The sequence below is a fragment of the Camelus dromedarius genome, chromosome 7 (genome assembly GCF_036321535.1).
Source record: "Camelus dromedarius isolate mCamDro1 chromosome 7, mCamDro1.pat, whole genome shotgun sequence".
NCBI lineage: Eukaryota > Metazoa > Chordata > Mammalia > Artiodactyla > Camelidae > Camelus > Camelus dromedarius.
Window position 1 is genome coordinate 40,565,217 of NC_087442.1, and position 20,538 is coordinate 40,585,754.

Here is a 20,538-nt window from a genome sequence, read left to right on the forward strand (position 1 = left end):
CAGGTTGGGAAATGATATGGATTTGGAAGTACGAGGAAAGCCAGGGAAGTATACACAAAATGCCCTGCATGGGAGGAATCAGGACCAGGTCGTATGTGCCTTCCAAGAACCATTACTGAAGGCAAATTCATGTGTCCAACGCAACACAAGGCCAAACAAACTGGAACAAAGAAAGGTTTATCACAGGGCCAAGCAAGGAGGACGGGGTCGCTCATGCCCAAGAAAACTGCTAACTCCTCAAAGGGTTTCAGAAAAGCATTTTTAAAGGCCAGGTTGGGGGGGGGGGCGGTCGCAGGGTTCATGATCAGCTCATGCACAATTCTCTGATTGGTTGATGTTGAGGTGTCAGGAGGGTCAACACTATCAACCCCTAGGCGCCAGGAGGTTGGGGGCCACGTGCTCTCAGTCAACAAGTGGTTAATTTCTTCCTTTAGTGGTTGTTTTAAGCATCTGAAAACTCAGGAAATATACATGGGATACTATTACCTGGGGACTTCAGAGAGGAGCTGCAGGAGAGGATACGAGGGAGGGCTTTGACCCTGGAAGCCCCACAGGGTCCTGCTCGGCTGCAGAACTAGAGTGGATCTAGTTTCCTTGCAGACTGTCCTCCAGGGCCTGGCCCCACACTGTCCCCCCCACCCCCACCCCAGCCAGGCACCCAGGCCTGCCAGTTTTGCTTCCCCAGCTCCTTGCTCCTGCTCTCCCTGACTCCTCCATCTGGAGGAAAGGTCTCCTCCTTCTCCATCTGTTTAAATCATTCAAAGTGCTCCTGCAGCACCCATCCCCCAGAGTCCTCCCTCACTCGCTGAACTGCCCCAAACCTCATTGTCTCTCAGCTCCCATCACAGTTGCCCATACCCAGATCTCATGGGCTCTACCTCCCTTCCCTCTGCTGGCTTTCTCCCCACTGGCTATAAGGCTGGCCTTGAGGTCAGAGCCATTGCTCTTTTCTTAACAGCACCCACGGTGAGGCTGGTTATGGAGATGCTCCAATAACACGTGCTGAACCTCATGCTGACCCATCAACTCTCTTTCTGAGTCTACCCACACTTCAATCAAAGTCTTGCTGAGTGGTCCTCTTCTGTCAGCCCATCCAGCTGGGTCCAGTAAAGCCATATCCTGTCTCAGGACTTGGGATGGGGTTTCCACCCTGCCACCTTCAAATGAATGGGGAGATCTGGTCAACTCTTCCTTTGTTTTCTCCATAAAGATGCTCCTGCCCCACTGGAGCTAGGCTCTGTGCAACAGAGGAGAGAGGGAGGAAGAAATAAAAAGAAGTGCTCCCCCTCTGCCTCCCCAGCAAGCTGGTTGGAGACCAGCCTCATCCAAGGGGCCTAAAGAGAACAGTCCACACCAGGGAGGAGCCAGGGGCAGAGATTTAGGCCCTGAGATTTCAGGGGAGGGCAGTGTGGGAACTGGCACAGTCAGGAAGGGCTGCCTGGAGGAAGTGGGTGGAGGAGAGGAGGACCCGAGGGACAGAAAACTATCCCAGGCAGAGACCACAGTGAACAGAGTGTCTAAGTTTCTTAAACTTGGGCTGTACCCACCTCGTCTGTACCCTCCAGGAAAAGCTCACTGCTCCACTAATCACATTCCTCAAATGCTTTTCCCCTCAGATCCTAACAACACTGGAATTGCTCCTTAAGCTTTTAAACTCTGTATATGAGGCCTACCTGTTAGAAGAGTTCCAGTGGCTGCTTCAGTGGCTCCCAGAGAACAGGCCTCACCTCCTGAGCCTGACCTGATCCCAGGTTGGACCTGTCCCCATCTGAGACCAGCACCGCTCTGCCCTGCCTGATATTACGTTCTCTGTGAAATATACTGAAACATACAAATGCCTGGGCCCCACCCCAACCTATGGAATTAGAAGCTCTGGGTGAGGCCTGGCATTGTTGCATTTTTTGTTTTTGTTTTGGGGTTTTATATACATATATATATATATTGTGTGTATATATATAATATAATATATATATATTTTTGGCATTTTATTTCAAATTTACAGAAAAGTTGGAAGAGTGATCCAAAGTATATCCACATGTCCTTTGTCCACATTTACCAATTGTTTACATTTTGTTTCCTTTGTTTTATTGTTCTCTCTCTCTCTATATATATATGTATTTGTGTGTATATGTGTATGTGTGTTTCTGAACCATTTGATAGTAAGTTGGCAATATGCTGTCCTTTTAGTCCTAAATATTACTCCCTAACATTTTCTTACCTACCCACAGTGCAGTTATCAAAATCAGGAAATTGAACATTGATACAGAACTATTATTTAATCTGGCTTCCACGTTCAAATTTCAATTGTCCCAATGGGCAGTGGTGCCTGGTTAAAGCTCTCCGTACAGTCAGAAGATGCCAGCAGGGCTGGGAAACCCAGTCAGGATGAGATCCACCCACCCACTCTGTGCTCTGGCCACAGCCACAGCCGAGCCCCCCACTCCACCCCCCAATTCCTTTCTCCCCAAGGTGGGTAGTTAGCTACAGCTCTAGCAAAGGTGGCAAGCTGGTTAAAGGCATTAACCCCTTCTCCGAAGGCTGGAGACAGAGTCTGGCCCCTGGCTTCCGGGGCAAAGTTGCTTTCCAGCACCGCTATAAATAATCTGGAGGGGGCGGGCTGTGGGGCAGTGTCACAGCCCACAGGGGCGGGGGCGGAGGGGAATACCCCCAGTGCCCGGGGCCTTACCTTGGCTGCCTGGCGCGGTGGGGAGGGAGGGGTCGACTGAACTCCGGCCGGGGGAGGGGCAGGAGGGGCGGGACTGCTGCTCTGGGAGGTGAGCGCCTGTCTGCAGACGCTGCGGGCATGCGGGGTCCCGCCGGGCCTTCGCGCCTCCTCCACGCCCCACACCCCCTCCTCTGCCTGCTCTGCTTCCTCCCTCCGCTGCTCAAAGTAAGTGCGGGGTGTGGAGGGTCTTTTCTCAGGGTGGCGGCACCAGGAGCTGGAGCTCCCCGCTCTCCTGACTGTGAGGCTATAGTGGGGTCTCACTGTTCAGTTACTGGGCCCGGTTTCACTCAGCCTTGTTACGAGTTGTTTGGAGGAGGTCTTAGGCTTGGTGGCCAGCATGGGCATGGGGATTCCAGCATCATGTGATGGGATGGAGACGTCTTGCCTGGATGAGGGGGCAGGTGAAGGGGAGATGAAACTCTAATACCAGCTAGGATGGGACATGGAAGCCCTAGTGGATGAGCAGAGCGTTCTGGGTGACGCCCTAGTGTCTAGGACATGCCCTTCCTCAAGTCCAGAAATTCCCTATCCGCTGTCCACTTTGTCCCCTCCTCCATGGATCCCCCTCCATCTCCCCTGCTGGAGCCTCAAATCCCTTCCTCACCCCACCCCAGTTCTGTCCCTTCCCCACAGAGGACTATCAGAGAGCTGTCCCCCATCTCCTGCAGCCCTGTCCCCAGCCTCCTCTCAGTGCCTGAAAACAGGCAGCGCTCAGTCTCAGATGAGCAATGGGGTGGAGGGGGCACTAGGAGGACCAGCCTTGCCAAGGGTTTCTCAAAGCTGTGGGTGCCCCACCAATCCCTACCTTGTGCCCACTGGCCAGAGTCAGGGTCTGCAGGTGGGAGCCGGGGCCGATGGGTTGGAGAGGAGCTGTACAGAAAGAGCTGAAGAAGTTGGGGGTGAGCCTAGGAGGGAGTGAGTTCCAGAAACTGATGTGGGAGGAATCTACCTCTAACCCTCCCCCCGTTTTATAGATGAGAAACTGAGGATCAGAGAAGGAGAGTGACTTGTCCTAGGCTACACTTTTCATAAAAAGCCACAACATTAAAAGGGTTCAGAAGCCATGCAGTGCAAGGGACAGAGCCAGGCTGGAAGTCAGGAGGCCTGGTCCTGTCCCCATACGTACACAGAGGACTCCTTTGTTCAGCATTCATTCAGCAGATAGGTAGTGAGCGTCAACTGTCTGTGGCAAAGTGGCTTTGCTGACAAACCCAATTCAAATCCCTGCTTTGCTGCTCAGTGTATGACCTTGGATAAGCTACTCAAATTTCCCCAGCCTCAGTTTCCTCACTTGTTCCTGGAGTGGATACCTTCCAAGAGAGCTGGTGTTAGGGCCAGGGTTGCCCCTTGGCCCTCCCCTCTGGGGGCCATGATGCCAACTGCCCAAGCTGGTTGGATGGAGAGCACTTCTGGTTGCTGTCCCAGAGCCCAACCAAGTGAAGGGGTCTTTGGGAGGGAACCCCAGGTCCTGGAGGCATCAGAACAAGGGATCTCGGAGGTAACAGATTGCACTCCCCTTAGAGTCAGCCCAGGCGCTGCCCCTAGTGCCCTGAACAGGCTGAGACTAAAGACTACAGTTAACTCAAGCAAAGTTACTCAGCATGTAACCAGCTAGAGAGGACTGTGGTTGCTCTGGCCCCAAAGCACAGGCTTCCTTGCTCTCAGCCTTCATGGTAACAGGATTTATTTTTGGGTCCTTGTCTAACTATTCCAAGATTTCTGCTCTCTGTGCAAAGAAGAGTAAGTGACCTGGAGCGGGTGGTGGGGAAGGAAGGAGCCCTGGGAGGGGCCTGGCCTCCAACCCTCTCATTGATTATGTAATTCTTGATTCAACCAGTGTTTAAGGAGGATCACACATGGTGAAAAAGCAAGGGTGAAAACACCAGCCCACGGCCCCTGCCCTGTGGAGTTAGTAGCCTAGGGGAGACACTGGCAGAAAGAAAACAATGGCAAAGAATTAAGTGTGTGTTTACAAACTGGCTATGGGAACTAAGAAAAAGTGTGTGCAGGTAGGAGTGCCTCTGCCAGGATTGGAAGGAAGCATGGTGGGAGGTGGGCAGGACGGCAGGGGTGGAGATGGGGTGGTCCTAGAGGGGCGCCAAGGGAAGAACAAGCAGTGGAGGAGATCCAGAGCCCCAGCCCTGAGAGAAGATGGACCTGCTGTGTCTCCAGGGCCACGGTAGGTCCTGGTGGGCTCTGATTTCTATCCCAAGGGCACAGGGAGCTTAGGGCTGGCTAAGCTAGGGAGGGGCCTGATCTGATTTGCAATTATGGAAGTTCCAGCTGGTGGCTCGGTGGGGAGGACACCTTGGCCCAGCCCACACTGTGAGAGCCTGGAGGAGCCAAGCCTTGACCCTGGTGCTACCAGTAGCCCTCTGAGGCCTTTGACAAGCTGCTTTGGGAAGTAGCACTGTAATCATGTGGCCTATCTTATGTACCAGCTGCTGCTCTGAGCCCCTGACTAAAACACTGGGAACATGGGACACTTATTTACAGATGGAAATGGAGATCGAGTGAGGCTAAGGTATATGGCTGCTGGATTCCAAAACCCTTGATTCTAACCTTTTGAGCTACTCGCCTCCCTCTCTGTGAAGACCCCAAAAGTCTTGACTGTGTCCAGCCCCTCTGACCTTTGGGCAATGAGATACTCCCACCAGGGTCTCAGAACAGCACTTCTGTGGTCTCTTGCCTTAGATTCTAGCTTCTGGTGGGGCCATCTGTCCAAAGAGAGAAGTCCCAGACTCCAGAAGCCTGGACCCTCCCTAACCTGCAAAGCCCGCCCCAAGACCGGGGCCCTGAACCATGCCCCCACCACACACACACACCCAGGGTCTGCAGGGCCAGGGCGGGGGACTCAAAGGCCCTTTACTAGAAACGAATTCATCTAATAACTCTTCCCCAAAATTCAGCTTCTCTCTGATTGTTTTCTAACCTAATCAGCTAATTTGGTCTCTCTGTTTTTGCCGTTTTGTTGATGTTTTAGTATGTTTTTAAAAAACCAATTTGTCTGAGGGGGCTGCCTATTTCATTTTGTGCTTCTAGTAAGTCTCAAATTTGCAGCACTTTATGAATTACGGGACTATTCTGTATCCTGTTAGCTGTCATTTTCTACTTTATCTACTTTTTAGCGTTTTTAGGACTCCTCAGTCATTGTCTAAAGTCATTTTATTCAAAACTCTAATTTTTTTAAGATGTCATTTCAAATCTGCCAGAGGGAGGGATGTATTATTCTAGAAGCTTATTTTGTTTATTCTATTTAGCATCTATACAGGGCTTACCACATGCTTGATACTGTTCTAAGCCCTGACACACATTACCTGTTTTAAGCTTTCCAACCACCCTAGGGAATAAGACCATCATTATACCCATTTGACAGGAGGAAACTGAAGCAAGGTCATGTGCCCAAGGTCACTCATCTGGTAGCAGCAGGGCCAGGATTCAAACCAGACAGCCTGACTTGAGATTCCCTTCCCTTTACGAAAATGTAAGACACTCAGATGCCAAAACAAATCAAAAAGAGGTGACTTTTAGGCAAATTGGACACTAAATGAGTGGATAATTAAGGAAATAATTTTAGGCCTAGTGACCTGTCATAGGACCTCCTGCTGGCCAACTCCTGCCTTCCCTCCAACCCTCCCTTTCTCTTTCCTTCCCTTCCCTTTCCCCCTCCCTCCCTCAGGCACCTGTGGGCAGAGCCCAGGGCTTGGCACAGGTCAGGGAAGAGGGACAGAGGTGGGAGGGAGCCACAGGCTTTCAGAGATGAGAGACAGCCTATGACAAGGAGAAGCCTGGAAGTTTCTCTCGGCGAGTTGGTGGCTGAATTCGGACTGGTTGGGAGAGTGGGACGTCTTAGGAAGAAAGACCTGCTGGGACACTCAGGGATGGGACAGCCGCTGGAAGCGGCTACAGGCTCCTGGGGTCCTCACTTGGGATCCCAGCTGCTGATAAGTTAGAATCAAGCATCTAAAGTCTCCCCTTCCAGGAAGCCTGCCTGGATACTCCAGAAAATAATGACCTACTTCCTTCATCTGACTTCCAGTCCCTCACCCTCTGCCTCCACCAGCCTCAGCTGCAGTACTGTCTCCACTGGAGACCAAACTCTGCCTCCGCCCCCTCTCCTCCCTCTCTTCTGCTCCTTCTTCCTCCTCTACTCCTCCTCCCCTCTCTCCCTCTTCCCCTTTCCCTCCTTCCCTCCTCTCATTTCCCCTCTCCAGGCTCCCCTCTCCTCCTCCTTCCCCAGGTCAGGATCTGAGTTTCTCCTTCCTCCATCCCTAGCTCAGGCTCAATGAAACCAGTGAATGAAAGGCAACACTGGGGAGGATCCTCTCCCTCCCAGAAAAGTCCTCTCTGACCTTGGGCACAGAGGGAGGCGGCAGGGAGGGAGCTCACCCCGTTCCCCTCTAGTTACTGACAGCCTGGCTGCAGGACCTGTGGTCCCAAATCTCCCAGGCTTAGATCGGCAGCTAAATTTAGAGAAATCTTTGTTGCCAAGCCAGGAGGGAGTAGTCGGCTGGGCCAGACCCCCTGGCTCCAGGGAGGTGGCACCCTTGAGGCCCGCCTGGCCGCTGGGCACAGGTTCTGCCTGGATAGGGCCCAAGGTGGAGGAAGAGAAGCTGGCCACTTGGCTCTGACCTGTTGCCTCCTCCTCCTGCCAGGGCCTCTCCCTTGCCCTCTTCTAAGGTGAGGGCTTTCAATTCCAGGCACACAGAGGCTGGAACCAAGATCCAGGCTGTCCTCAAAGGACGTCCTCAAAATTCAGAAAGATGGAAATTTGACAAGCAGGAAAAGCCCAGAAACTGAGATCCCTGAATTGGGATCTCAGTGCAGCTCTCCCTGGTTGAGGGGGCCATGGTCTCAACCACCCATCCATCCATCCATCCAGTCAACCAACAAACAATTATTGAGCACCTGCTATGTGCCAGGCTCAAGACTGGGAACTGGGGACCCAGATGTGAACCAGATAGACGTGGGCCCTGAGTTCCAGCAGCCTCTAGCAGGGGATGGGGGGCAAAGCTGAAGGGTGGGGGCAGTTCTCTGCCCCTGGACAGCAAAGAGCTGATCAGTACCAAAGCCCAGGGTGTCCCCCACAGAAGAGAGATAATGGGGTCTTCACGGGGCTCAGAGTAAGTTATAGAAGCCAGACTTCTCATCTCCCTTGAGCAAGGCCCTGCCTGGCTGGCTGGATCTGCCTTCCTCCTTCTCATGACCCAGCTCTCTGCCTACAGGTCCCTGCCCCACTGGTGAGAGCTGCTTCTTACTTCCCCTCTTTAAGGCTGGGGTCCTCTCAGCATCCTTGGAGCACAGGCCTTCACCTCCTTGCCTAGGACCAGCTCTTCTCTGTGTATCTGACCAATCAGTAACCTACTAGACTGTGCAATTCTGCCTCAGCCCCTTCCCTGCTGTGTGGCCTTGGAAGGTGACTTCACCTCTCTGGGCCTCAGTTGCCTGACCTGTAAAATGGAATCATTCGCAGCTACTTCAGATGCTGTTGTGAGGATTAAATGAGCTGTTGTCAAGCAATTCAAGCTGCATTCAGCATGCAGTAAATGCTGACTTCGCACCATAGAAGCCTCTCTTTCCCACCTGTCTCCCTCTGCCTTCTTAATAGCATCCTCAAACTGGAGGCTTGCTGCTTCCTGAGCAGACACTGTGTTTTCCTGCCTCCCAGGCTCTGCTTGACCAGCTCCTGCCCCTGGGATCTCTTTCTGCTCTTCTTACCCTTCATCCCAGCTTGGACCAAGTCCTTTCCTCCTCTTGGACTTGGCTCCCAAGCCCAGTTTCTTCACCTAATGTCCACTGAGCACTGCTGAGCAGTAGGCCTGGTGAGGGAGGTGCAGACTGTGTCTTCAGAGGCCACTGTCCACGGGAGGGGTGCTAAGGGCTGAAGGGGAGTCACACTGGCTAGAGAGTTTGGAAGGCAGAACATGGGGTTTCTTGGAGGCTTTTCTAGAGGAGAAGAGCTTGAGCTGGGCCATGGGACTCCACACAATGGGGTTTGAACCCCCCATCGCTGAGCTCCCTAACTGGACCCCTGCTAAAGTCCTTGACAAGGTCACCGTGTAACGTGCCTTCTACGTGCCGGCTTTGACCTTCAGTAATTTGTTTAATGCACACCAAAACCCCAGGGATTTTTATTATCCCCATTTTCAAGATGAGAAGGCCAAGGCTCAAAGAAGTTAAGTAATTTGGCCAAGGCCACAGAGCTGAGAAGCAGCACCCCCAGAGCCCTGAGCATGGGCATGGTTGCAGTCTGCCAGCTCTGAGAGCTCATCGCCCAGGCCCTGGGTGTAATTGCTCATGACCGTGTCTCTGCTCTCCCTGGCCCACCCATGTGCTTTCTGAGGGCACCAGCCTCTTCCTCCTCCCAGTCCACTCACCATCACCACCACCACCACCGCTGCCACCAACAGCAGCTCTGTCCAAAATAGGCGCCTCCATGTATGTTGTGGGTTTGAACTGAGTCAAATCTAGCCAACCAGCACCTTGAAGAGAACAAACATCTGGCTGTGCCAGCGTATTGGACCAGCAGAGAAGTTACGGGAGGTGGAGCCCAGATCTGGGACTTATTCCAAAACCACTTCTATTATGCTCCCCCATTTTGCCCAGGCCGAGACAGCATACATCCATACTGAGCATGCCGGCCGTGCCCCTGTGCTTTGCCCAGCAAGAAGACACAGACCACAGTGGTGCCTGAGTCCTGGCAGAGGATGCCCTGCCGCTTCCCTCCATGGGCTCAGAGCCAGGTGTTCAGAAGCCCGCAAAGTTAAACGTGAGACACCTGGGTGATGGGGTCAGTATGGCCACTGGGGGCTTTGAGAGAAGGAACTTGCATCTAAGATGCAAAATCTGGTCAGCCAGAGAGTCCAGCATCAACACCGAGTGCCTCTGGGTTGAGCATTGTCCCTGCTGTGACCTCCAGAAGCTGACAGCTCCCTGGGAACTCCATCCCCCCAGGGAGAGCATTATTAGCTGCTTCTCAAACAAAGAGAAAGGGGTTGGGAAGGGGTAAAAGGTCATGCCTAGGGCCTGCACTCTCCCCAGACCCAGCTGAGGGTAGGGCGTCCCCTCCCCTCCCCAGTCCATCTCACCCCTGGCCCGTGGCTCTCTGGGCATCAAGGCCCTCCTGATGCCCAAGAAGCTGATGCTAAGGAGCTCCTGGCAGCCCCGGGACATGTAAACAGCAAGACCATGGCCCCCAGTGTCTGTCCTGAGGGCCAAGAGGCCAGAGCTCCCAGCTGATGACTCAGGAAGCCCCTTACAACACCCAGGCACACACGTGCGTGCGCACACACTATACACATACTACTCACACACAACCACACACCCTACACAGACATATACACACCCCATACATATATCCCTTACACACACCCAAGTCACACACACAACACCTCTGCCCCCCAGGGCTGCCTCCTGCCCCAGCTCCGTAGAGTTGGCAGAACCCTGGTGCAGTGAGTGCCGGTAAGTGGTGGCCGTGCCACTCTCAGCCCTCGCATCTGATCAGGTGGGGTCATTAATTAGGAGCCCCAGGCCAGCAAGGTGAGGCTGAGCGTGCTGCCTCCAGCCCCAGCACAGGAAATGGACTGAGCTCAATGTGGGGAACGTGATGTTTGAGGGCTGTGGGGCTCTGGTCCCAGGGACATCCTGGGACAAACATTGACCCAGCTGCCAGGGAGAAAACATCTGACAGATAGGAGAAAGGGGAGGGGCTGTCCACTGTGGGGCAGTGCCTTTTTGAATCCCACAAACAGGAATGTCAGGTTTGGGAGGGGTGCAAAAGTCATTTCGCATATACACACACACAAGTGCACACACTCATGTACACACACTGGCCACTGGGTGGGAAAAGTGGTGGTCTTGGGATAAAGGTTAGAATTTTAGAGGGTGTTGCTTTTGTTCAGTTTAACGCCATGCATTTCCCAGCCTCTCTGCCTTTGCACATGCGTGCTCTCCATTTAGGATGCCCTTCCTGGCACAACCCTTATCAGCTGGGCAAAATCCTGTTCAACCATCAAAGCCCACATCAGCATGACCTCCTCTGAGGCTACCTGATTCCTTCTCAGCAAATTGTAGACACTGTAACAAACTGGTTACTCATCCCTCTTTCCCACCAAAAGATGATCCCCTCAAGGTCAGAGATAACCACATCTACTTTATCCCTCCATATCCAGCACCCACCCTTATGATTTTTTCAGGAGATAGGTTCCTGAGTGGTTTCTGTCTTTTGGATGGGCTTGCCATTGTTGCAACAACAATGTTTATTTTCTGGCAAGTGGCTACAGTGGTCCCTTCCTTTTCTCCTATTCATCCTCTGGTTGCCCCCAAAGTGCCACCTCTTCCAGGAAGCCTCCCCTATCTTCCCAAGTCCAAGTTAGGGGTCTATTTCATATGTTAACCTAACACTCTTTGTAACTGCCTGTTTACTTGTGTGACAGGTAAAAACGTCAAACTGTCCACTCTCCTCCCTTCTCTTTGAGCCTTCTGATTTTAGGGGATCCCTACCTGGCCTGGGACTACCCTGAGGACACCTACCGTGTCCCCCAGCCAGGCCCTGACACACAGCAGGCATTGTACAAATGTTTGCTGGGTAAGTGAACAGCTGGTGGACACCCCCACACACTTCTTTGCTAACAGGACACAGGACACATTCCATCCTGATGAGTAGACCTTTGAGGGCCAAGGGATGCACAAAGCATATTCGTCCTTCGGGGGCTGAGCCGCACTGGTCTTCTCGGGGTTCCAGGCCTGGCCACGCTGCTGTTCTGCTGTGTGTCCTTGGGCATGTCCCTCCTGTTTTCTTCTCTGTACAACAGAGGAGTAGGGATGGGGATGGGGGACATGTGCTGTCAGTGTCCAGCCAGGGCCTGACCCTCATCCCTCCTGTCCTCTAGGCAGCTGGACCGAGCCAGGCATCCAGAGACCAGCCCCTGTGGGCACTGCTGGAGCCATATTGCCACTCAGTCACGACCTTCGCCAACTTCTCAGGTATGCCAGCCCCCTGTCACCACCTGTGGCAGGACCCTGGAGATGAGGGTGGGCCCCAGGGACCAGGGGAGAAGTGGGCTCTCTCCCTGGCCAGCCCGAGCTCCGTGGGTGCTGGATGGTGACTGGCTTCCAGGCCTGGTCCTTGTGTCTGTCCTTGGGTGGGCCCCTTCCCCATTCAGGGCTCAGGTTCTTCACTGATGATGAAGGGCTTGGCTGGGCGTCCTCCTCCAGCTCTCGGCTCCCTGCATCTGCACCCAAGGAAGCTGGCTGGGCTGGCATTCAGGTGCCCGAGCAGGGGGCGCCCCTCTGCTTTCAAACTCCAGCAAGACTGGCAGAAGGTGTGAAACATATTCTCCCGTTGCCGTGGCTACAGGTGTCACCTCCTGGTAAGAACCTGTGAAGTAGCAGCTAGGCCCCTGAGTTCTGACCCCTGAGAGTTTTCCGGCGGCTGATTCAGCGTCAGGGTCAGCCATGGCAGAGCTCAGAAGAGCGCTGGGCCTTAATGGGCTCTGGAGAGATGTCTGCAGGGCCCCTCCCAGTGTCCTGGCCTTCTCAGGGCTGCATCCACAGAAGCAGCAAGGAAGGATGAGGGCGGGAGGTGCCCCTGGGCTCTGGAGCTACTGCCAGGGCTCAAGGAGACAAGGGTGCTGACCAGAACTGGGACCCAGCACCAAATGCAGCCCAAGTCATGTGTCAAGGAGGAGACCATGTCATCTGCCCTGCTCATGGTGGGGTGGTCAAGAGCTCAGGTGTCAGGGTCAGACAGACCCGAGTCCGATCCTAGCTCCTCCACTTCGCAGCCCTGTGACCCTGGACGAGGCACCGACCCGTCTGTATTGATCTGCTTGGGCTGCCGTAAACCACCACAGCCTGCGAGGCGTACACAACAGAAATTTATTTTCTGAAGATTTTGGACTATGGAAGTCCAAGATCAAGGTGTCAGCAAAGTTGGTTCCTTCTGAGGCGTCTCTCCTTGGCTTGTAGACAGACGTCTTGTCCCTGTGTCTTCACATGGTCTTCCCTGTGTGTGTGTCTCTGTCCTAATCCCCTCTCTTTATAAGGACCTCAGTCACTTTGGGTTGGAACCCTCCCTAATGACCTGATTTTAACTTAATTACCTATCTCCAGTTAAGGTCACATTCTGAGGTATGGGGAGTTGGGTCTTCAACGTATGGATTTGGGGAACACAGTTCAGCCTATAGCACCATCTGAGTGCCAGTTTCCTCATCTGTTAGAAGCAGCTCGAAGTCGACCTCAGAGGCTTACTGTGAACAAGAGACCATAGCTACACTGAGTCAAGTAGCCATCAGGCAGAAAGTGGAGGCCCCCCATTTCAGGAGGGCCCCAACCTTCCCCTCACCAAAGCTCTTTGCTCTCAGAGGCAACACTGTTAGCAGCAAACCCACTGCCTTTTCCTTGCCCTCTCTCCTCGCCCAGTGTGTGGCACAGACCCTCGCCTTCCCGTGACCCCTGCCAGGTGATACCCACCCTCCTCACCTCTGAGTCCAGTGGAGAGAGTCCCAACTTCTCCAAACACAGAGCCTCCCCTGCTTGACTTGTAATATCACTCCCCTATTTACAAACAGGATTCGTATTATATAAGGATATACATAGGAAAAAATGTTTTAAAAATCAAAGATGACAAGTGCTCGTTATCCCACAACCCAGGAACTTTTGTAATGCTTATATCCCCTGGAAGGTTATCAATTCACAGAGCCTCGTGTCTTTTTCCCTTTTTTCCCCACAAAACTGGGATGATCCTGTGTCCACAGTTTTGTAACCTACTTTTTCCTCCTGTAACTCAGAGTGAACGTTTCCCTGTGTCATTGATTATTCATCCAGCAGGTCACCGACTATGCTGCCTGGCAGCCACTGGGGGGACGCCTCAGCCTGCATTAATCATGCCCCTGGGCTGGGATGCGCAGGTTGTTAGAATGGCCTTGGACTTCAGGAATCATTTCTCAGGTTCCCACATGGTAGGGATCTCCTTTTAGGTGTCCACTGATTGAGAAGATGCATATTGACTAACATGGAGTTCAGAAACAAACAAAACCAAACAACCCATCGTTTAGACATACATTCAGTGATAAAACTGAAAAAACTAGGAGTAAAGGAATGATAAAAGCAACATTCAAAAGAATGTTCCTTCTGAGGAAGGAGTATATAGATAAATTTGTAAGTGATTGGTAATGATCCATTTGGGGTTGGGCAACTGTCATTCTATGTGCTACTACATACAAATTTCCATAAAAGAAAAAGCTAAAATAAAATAAAATTGGGCCATGTATGGGCTAATGATGACAAGGGGTCATGAATCAAAGACCATGATCAATTAAATTGTACGCCCCTGAGGTCCAAATATGGGAAAAACACACATAATCACAAGAGACTTCAGGCAGGCTTTAAATGGATTATTTGTCTTATTCATCACAGAGGAATCTAATAGAGCATATTCTGTAAGTTGTAAGGCATATTTTTTTTTCAGTCCATAGGCAATATAAGGATCCAAATGGAATCAAAGATCCCTTGAAATAATTCCCCAATCCAACACACACACACACACACACACACACACACACACACCTGGGGTGGTCAAATGGGAACAGAGCCTTGGTCTAGGAGACAGGACTGCTGCCAAAACATTTGTTCTTTCAGGAGTGACTTGCTGAGCACAGCTCTGGAGCATTCTGATGGCTGCTGGGGACTGGTTAGTGAAAACCCTGCTCTGAAACCCTGAGCTGAAAAATCAGCTCTGCCCTCTGGGAGTCACAGGCTGGTAGAGGTGACAGTAGGAAAACCAACAACCTTGATGTGATATAGACCAGCCCCCGGCAGGTGGAGGCTCCGAGAAGGGTCACCCACTGCAGACAAGACAAAGGAGGTGAGGGCTAAGCTGAGCAATAGAAGGATGAATGGGAGTTGGCTAGGTTAACTGGAGTACAGAGTGGAAAGGGCATTCCCAGAAGAGGGAACAGCACACACGAAGGTGCCGAGGTGTAGAACGTTCCCAGCAAGTTGTTCTAAAGGGCATCTCAAGTTGAGCAGGAGGGAGAGGATGGGGAATAAGATGATCATGAAGAATGTTGTTTGCAGTGCTACAGAGCTGGGTTCCATCCCAAGGGCAGTGGGGAGCCAGTCTTGTGAGAAGAAGTCACGTGATCTTAATTATAGCGAAATCACATCATCTGCCCGGTGGAGGAGACAGGGAGCCCAGTCTGGCTGCTGGGGAGATGAGTATGGCCTGCGTGGGGTTAGAGAGGGACATTCCTTTTCTTCCTTTGGACCTCCCTTTGGCCATCTGTAAATAAGATTGTGGGATTAGAAGTTTGCCAAGGGCCCTTCCTAGTCTACAGCCTGGTCCCATGACTCCACTGAAGACACCAGGTCCTCTCCCCTGTGCCAAGGTGGAGTGAGGTGGGGTGGAGAAGGAGTGTCTGGCCTGGGGCACTGCCCCCAGTGCCCCAGGGCAAAAATGGGGCACCATCTGGCCTCTCCCAAGCCTCCGTGTCCTCAGCAGCCCCATTGGTACTGCCAGTGAACCCCGCAAACTTGTCCCAGCTCTGCATACTCCCTGTCTCTTCAGTCTGACTGAGTACAGCCCCTCAGAGATGCAGAGACAGACCTTCCTCTTAAATCCAGTTTTCCAGCTGATGTTTGATGCCTGGGTGGGATGAATGAGAGAATGTGCGTGTGCTGTGAAGACATGTGACGGTGGGAGACACTGTGTGTTTCCATTGTGCCCTGCATGCCTATCTGGTGTTCTGCTGGGCACAGGACCATGATGTGTGTCTGAGCTTGCGTGGAATTGTCCACCGTCACTGCAACTAACATCAGAGGTGGGCCAGAGGCACCTGCCTTACCTCATGCTGCTCATGACACACAGGTATCTTCCCCAGTACCTGTCACACTTCTTGAACTTATTTGCAACCTGTTCCACCTTCCTGGGGGCACACAGACTGTCTCAAATGCCTTTGCCCTAATGCCTGGCCTGGGAGCCCACCTCATCCCAGGGGCCTCCCATCCACCTCTGCTTCCTTAGTTAGCAGAAAGACCCAGACTTTGCTTATTTCTAATTGGATTTAATCTAATTGAGGAAAGTTTTAATTCTTTATAGTTTCTTCCTCATTTACCTATTTGCCAACACGAAAGTGAGCTGTAAAATCAATTTGTTCCAAAACTGCTCCTTTTTTCATTTTCCTCTCTGTCACATTGAGAATAACAGCCATGTCTACAATAAAATCCATGAAGAAATGGCCCTGCATCCTGGAAACCAGGGAACCTTGGGTCTGTGGGTCTGCGCTCAGGCCCCAACTGTCTAGTCAAAATACAGAATGCCCTTTGCCTCTGCCACTAAAATGGTCACTTCCCAGAGGAACCTTTATCACATGTGCTCTCCCAGTTAAGAGCAGTCCAGGTCACCCAGGCCAACCTTCCATTCTGCATGGGAGATGATAAGTCCTTGGCCTCTGGCCACTGGGCACGCACCACCCACTGAGACAGCTGCTCTTCCTGTGCAGTGGCTCTGGTGATGAACAGGTTAACTTAGCTTGATTTCTCTCTGTCCTCCTGAGCTGGGATTGGTGTGTAGGGCCCTCTTCTGTGCATGCATGAGACTATTTCCCAGTGAAGGCATGGACTGAACTGCCAGCCATACTTTAACCTACATGGGACCCTGTGAGGCAGGGCTCAGTCTGGGACTAGGGCCGAGTCCCAGCCTGGGACTGGTAACAAGACTCTGCCTTGGGTTGGGGTTGGGACTCAACTGATCCTTGTCCACTCCTGGCCCTGGTTACTATGGACAGCAAGGGACCTCTGCCTATGCAGCTGCCCAGAGCTGAGCCAAGGGCTCTGTCCATTCAAAAAGCAGAGGACAGATCTGGCTGGCTGGTCTGCACCTTGTACCTGCCAATCAGCTGGCCCTGGAGAGACTCCTGTGCCCAGCCCTGGTCTCCATGCTCTCTGGCTCTGCCTGGGCAATGACAGCAGCATTAATATTGAGGCTAGTGAGATTGGAGCACACAAGGACAGCCCAGCCCGCCTCTTCCCCTCTCCCTGCTCAGGGCAGTGCTGGCTCAGGGTGGCCTTAGCCTGCTCTGGCAGCTTTTTGCCAGTGGAGGCTGGCAAGAAGGGACAGGACTAGCTCCCCTGGGGCCTCCAGCCGAGCTAGGTCTCCCTGCCCTCTAAAGATAGAAACACACACTTACATACACATTCACATACGCATACATCTTCCTCAGCCTTTGCATCTCATAACTCAGAACCAGACAGTCTCAGGCCTGGGAAGGGCCTCTGAGAATATTTCACTGAAGGAGAAACTGCCCCAAAAGAGAGGGTAAGAATTGGAGTAACATGTAGAGAGAGTAGAGACAGAGGCCGGACCAGAACCCAGCCTGAGTTGGGGTGAACCACATCCCAGGCCCAGACTGGGCGAATTAGAGCAGGCAGTCCTGGGGGCCTGGGCAAATTCTAAATGAAAGTTTTTAGCTCCTTCACACCTGCTGTGGGGTTGGCTCTCCCCAACAGACAGACAGACACACACACACACACACAATGGTGGCCCTGCCCAAGCCAAAAGGAAGAGGAGTGCTTGCTTCTCACTTTATTCCCCCTGGAGCTCAAGGCAGTAAGACCTGGGTGTTTGAAGTCCTCCAGTTTCTCCCCTAGACTTTTCCATCTCATTAAATGCCAACAGTATCCCCCTAGTCACCCAAGTGGAGTCCTGGTATTATCCCTACCTCCTGGCTCCTGCTGGAAGCCACCCGCCCACTGCTCTCTGCAGCCCCTCCTCACCAGAGCTGGTTCTCTTCCGTAACCCCTCTCCATCCCAGCCCCCACCGCCTGGTTCAGGTCTGCACGCATTCAGACCACTTGATCACACTAGACTCCCTTGCTTCCCTCGAAGGCCCTCCAATCTACTTCCTTCCCAGAGGCCACAGGGACTTTTCTAGAGCGCGTATCTGCACGTGGACTATATGACCCCCCCCCCCCCGCCCGTCTCCAATGTCCTCGCTCAGGAAGAAGACACTCAGGCTTCGATCCGCCCTATTCTGACTCTCAGGGTGCTTGCAGTGGGTTCCTTCAGCGGGCAGGCGCGCTTTGCTGCCGCCCTGCATCCCCAGGGCCTGCGATCCGATCCTCGGACGGGGCATTCTGTCACCCCAGGCCCACACTCTGCATCCCTGCCGCTCTCCTCCGGACCTTCCCGGGCCTGAGAAGGCGGACTCCTGGCAGGGCGGGTGGGCCGGGGTCGGGAGCCTGGGCTCCGCCAAGAGGAGCCGCCCGGCCCCGCCCCCTGGTACCGCCATTGGCCGCGACAGAGCGGGTGGACCCGCAGCTCCGTGCGCTCTGCAGCTCCTTTCAGCTAAGGTCCCGACTTGGCAGCTCCGGGCGACCCGGCACAGAGGTTGCCCGGCAGGTCGGGGCTGGGCGGATAGGGCCGCCCTCTGTCGAACCCAGCCCCTGGCAGCCACGCCGAGCGCGCACTCACACTCGCTCTGGGCGCGCGGCTCCGGGGCGCGATGGACGCGGCACTGCTCCACAGCCTGCTGGAGGCCAACTGCAGCCTGGTGCTGGCCGAAGAGCTGCTCTTGGACGGCTGGGGGCTGCCCCTGGACCTCGAGGGTAGGCGGAAGGCGAGCGGACCGCAGCGGCGCGGGCTTCTTCCCTGGCGTTCTGGGTGCGCCCAGGGCCCCGCGCTCCCAGCGCCTTGCGCCCTGCGGCGCCCCACGCCCCTGGCAACCCCTCTGAGCCCCGCTCCGCTCTCTCCCGTCGCCAGGTCCCTACTCCTACTGCAACACGACCTTGGACCAGATTGGGACGTGCTGGCCCCGGAGCGCGGCCGGGGCCCTGGTGGAGAGGCCGTGCCCCGAGTACTTCAACGGCGTCAAGTACAATACGACCCGTGAGTGCCCCCCCACCCGCGATCTGCCACCGCGGACTCTGCGTCCGCTTCCCAGGAGGGCGATTTAGGGAGTGGCGAGGGCTCAGGACCCAGCGTCGAAGACCGCTGATGGCCAGGGCACCTCATACCGCTGGCGTTAAAGACCTCTTATAATATTGGGGGGCGCACCCTCTGCCGCTACCCCAGCGTAGCTTCAAACCTCAGTAAGGCACTGATTTGCCCACGATTCCCGTGCTCCATGCACTAAGAGCCCGGAAAGAGGAGAAGGAAATGCTTCCTTTCTTTTGACGACAAACCTCTCCTGCTACCCACATTACATACTCTGGGTGGCCTGAAGTTTCCCCATTAGAGATTCTGTCTGTTTAAGCCAATTTTCGCCTTCCATATCCCAGGGCAGTCGGGGGTGGGGATGGGGGTCCCGCATACACCAAGTTCCCAACCCACAGGAAGAGTGCGGTGATCAGACTCTGCTATGGGAGAGGAGGAGAGCAGGAGGTAGGAAAGATGGAGTGAGTCTTCCGTTGGGCGGCGTGCAAAGCTTACACGTTTCTAGGCTAGAGTGTGGGGGTTTTGCCTCTTCCCTACCTTTATGTCCCCTGACTGGCCCTCTGGGCTGTGAGTCAGGGGCGGTGGGCAGCATGACTCCAGCTAGCCAGGTAATGCGTAGTGTCTGAATCAGGACCAACCCACCCCCACCTCTGTGAGAGAACAGCCTGTGTCCTCCTTCCTCCTGGCAAATCACTGGCTTGACACTTTGAGGAAGATGGCAGCAGAGGCTGCTGGAGTCACACAACGTCCAGGTGGGGTTGTTTGGTATGGGCTCTGGGAGTAGGGGCACTGTGGAAGGTTGGATGGGAGCCAAGTGGGAGAGTCTTGTGAGGCTGTGGGACACCGCAGTCACTAGCCCACCCTGAGTGGCCACTCACATCTCCAGCCCCACCCCACCTGCAAAGGGCCTCCTGAGATCCTGGACAGTGGGTGGTAGGCACCTGTTTGTCTGGAGCTTCTCATCCTGGAAACATCGTAGCAACCTCTCTCTGAATGTCTGTGTCTGAACAGTGGCCCAGCTCCCCCATCACCTCATGAGTGTGTGGACACACACACACACACACACCTGTCCAAGCTCAGGCCTTCACCCAGAGAGATGGTTAGAGGGCTGGACAGTAGCATCCACATCTGATGCTAAGCGGCATTCCCCTGTCTGCACCAGCGGAGGGCTCTGGTGGTCCGAGAGCAGCTGCGCTCCGAGGAGTCCAATGGCAGTGGTGCTCCTGATGGAAGGAGGCATAGAGGTAGTGGGGCTGCTCAGGAAGACTTCTGTGTCATCTGACCATGCTTTCTATTCATGATTAGGAGGAAGTGAGGTCGCCAGCCCAGGAGATATGCGAGCAGAAGGAATGACTTCCATGCTCCTTCCCAGCCCTGAGATTATAAAACTGTACTTTTAGGATCTTTTGAGCTGTGTGGGGGCAGTGGAGCTCAGGGTCCCTGATTCAGTTTGAACCCGGAGACTAAGTGCTAAGTGAGGCGATGAGGCATCTCCTCCACAGCCCATGGACCTGAGGCATCTCTGCTCTGGTTCATACCCCAGGCTGGGCTGTCCCCTTTCTCCCCAGCCAGCCTGGAGCCCCCAAGGGCAGGGCCCCAGTCTCTTCTTCATGACCAAGCTGAGCACGGTATTCAGTTTATTAAACAGCTATTATGTGCTGGCCACTGCACTGGCATTGAGGTTCTCACTCACAGTTGCAACAGGTAAAAGGAATACAGAGTGAGAAGTGCCCTGATTAGGGGGTGGGTGGGTGCACTGGGGCTGTGGGATGGGGAGGAAGAGGGAAGGTGAGGCAGGGCAGACTTCCCAAAGGTGCCAGAGCACAGACCAAAACACATCACATCAATGAGAAGCTAAAGAAAGTTCAGGGCGCCACCG

At 53.8% G+C, this 20,538-nt stretch overlaps 1 protein-coding gene across 2 annotated transcripts in view; it reads left to right on the forward strand.

The window, feature by feature from the left end:
- The first annotated feature begins 2,780 nt into the window (after window positions 1–2,780).
- CRHR2 (corticotropin releasing hormone receptor 2) overlaps window positions 2,781–20,538 on the forward strand; it is a 45,732-nt gene continuing 27,974 nt past the window's right edge. The window contains exons 1-4 of one of the 2 annotated variants that reach the window (XM_064487784.1): window positions 2,781–2,890; window positions 5,709–5,711; window positions 11,617–11,710; window positions 18,486–18,611. In XM_064487784.1, the coding sequence (XP_064343854.1) occupies window positions 2,804–2,890; window positions 5,709–5,711; window positions 11,617–11,710; window positions 18,486–18,611 (310 nt within the window). In that variant the 5' untranslated portion in view covers window positions 2,781–2,803. Of the gene's footprint in view, window positions 2,891–5,708; window positions 5,712–11,616; window positions 11,711–18,228; window positions 18,332–18,485; window positions 18,612–20,538 lie in introns of those variants that run through there. The other variant, XM_010988045.3, reaches the window with a different exon arrangement.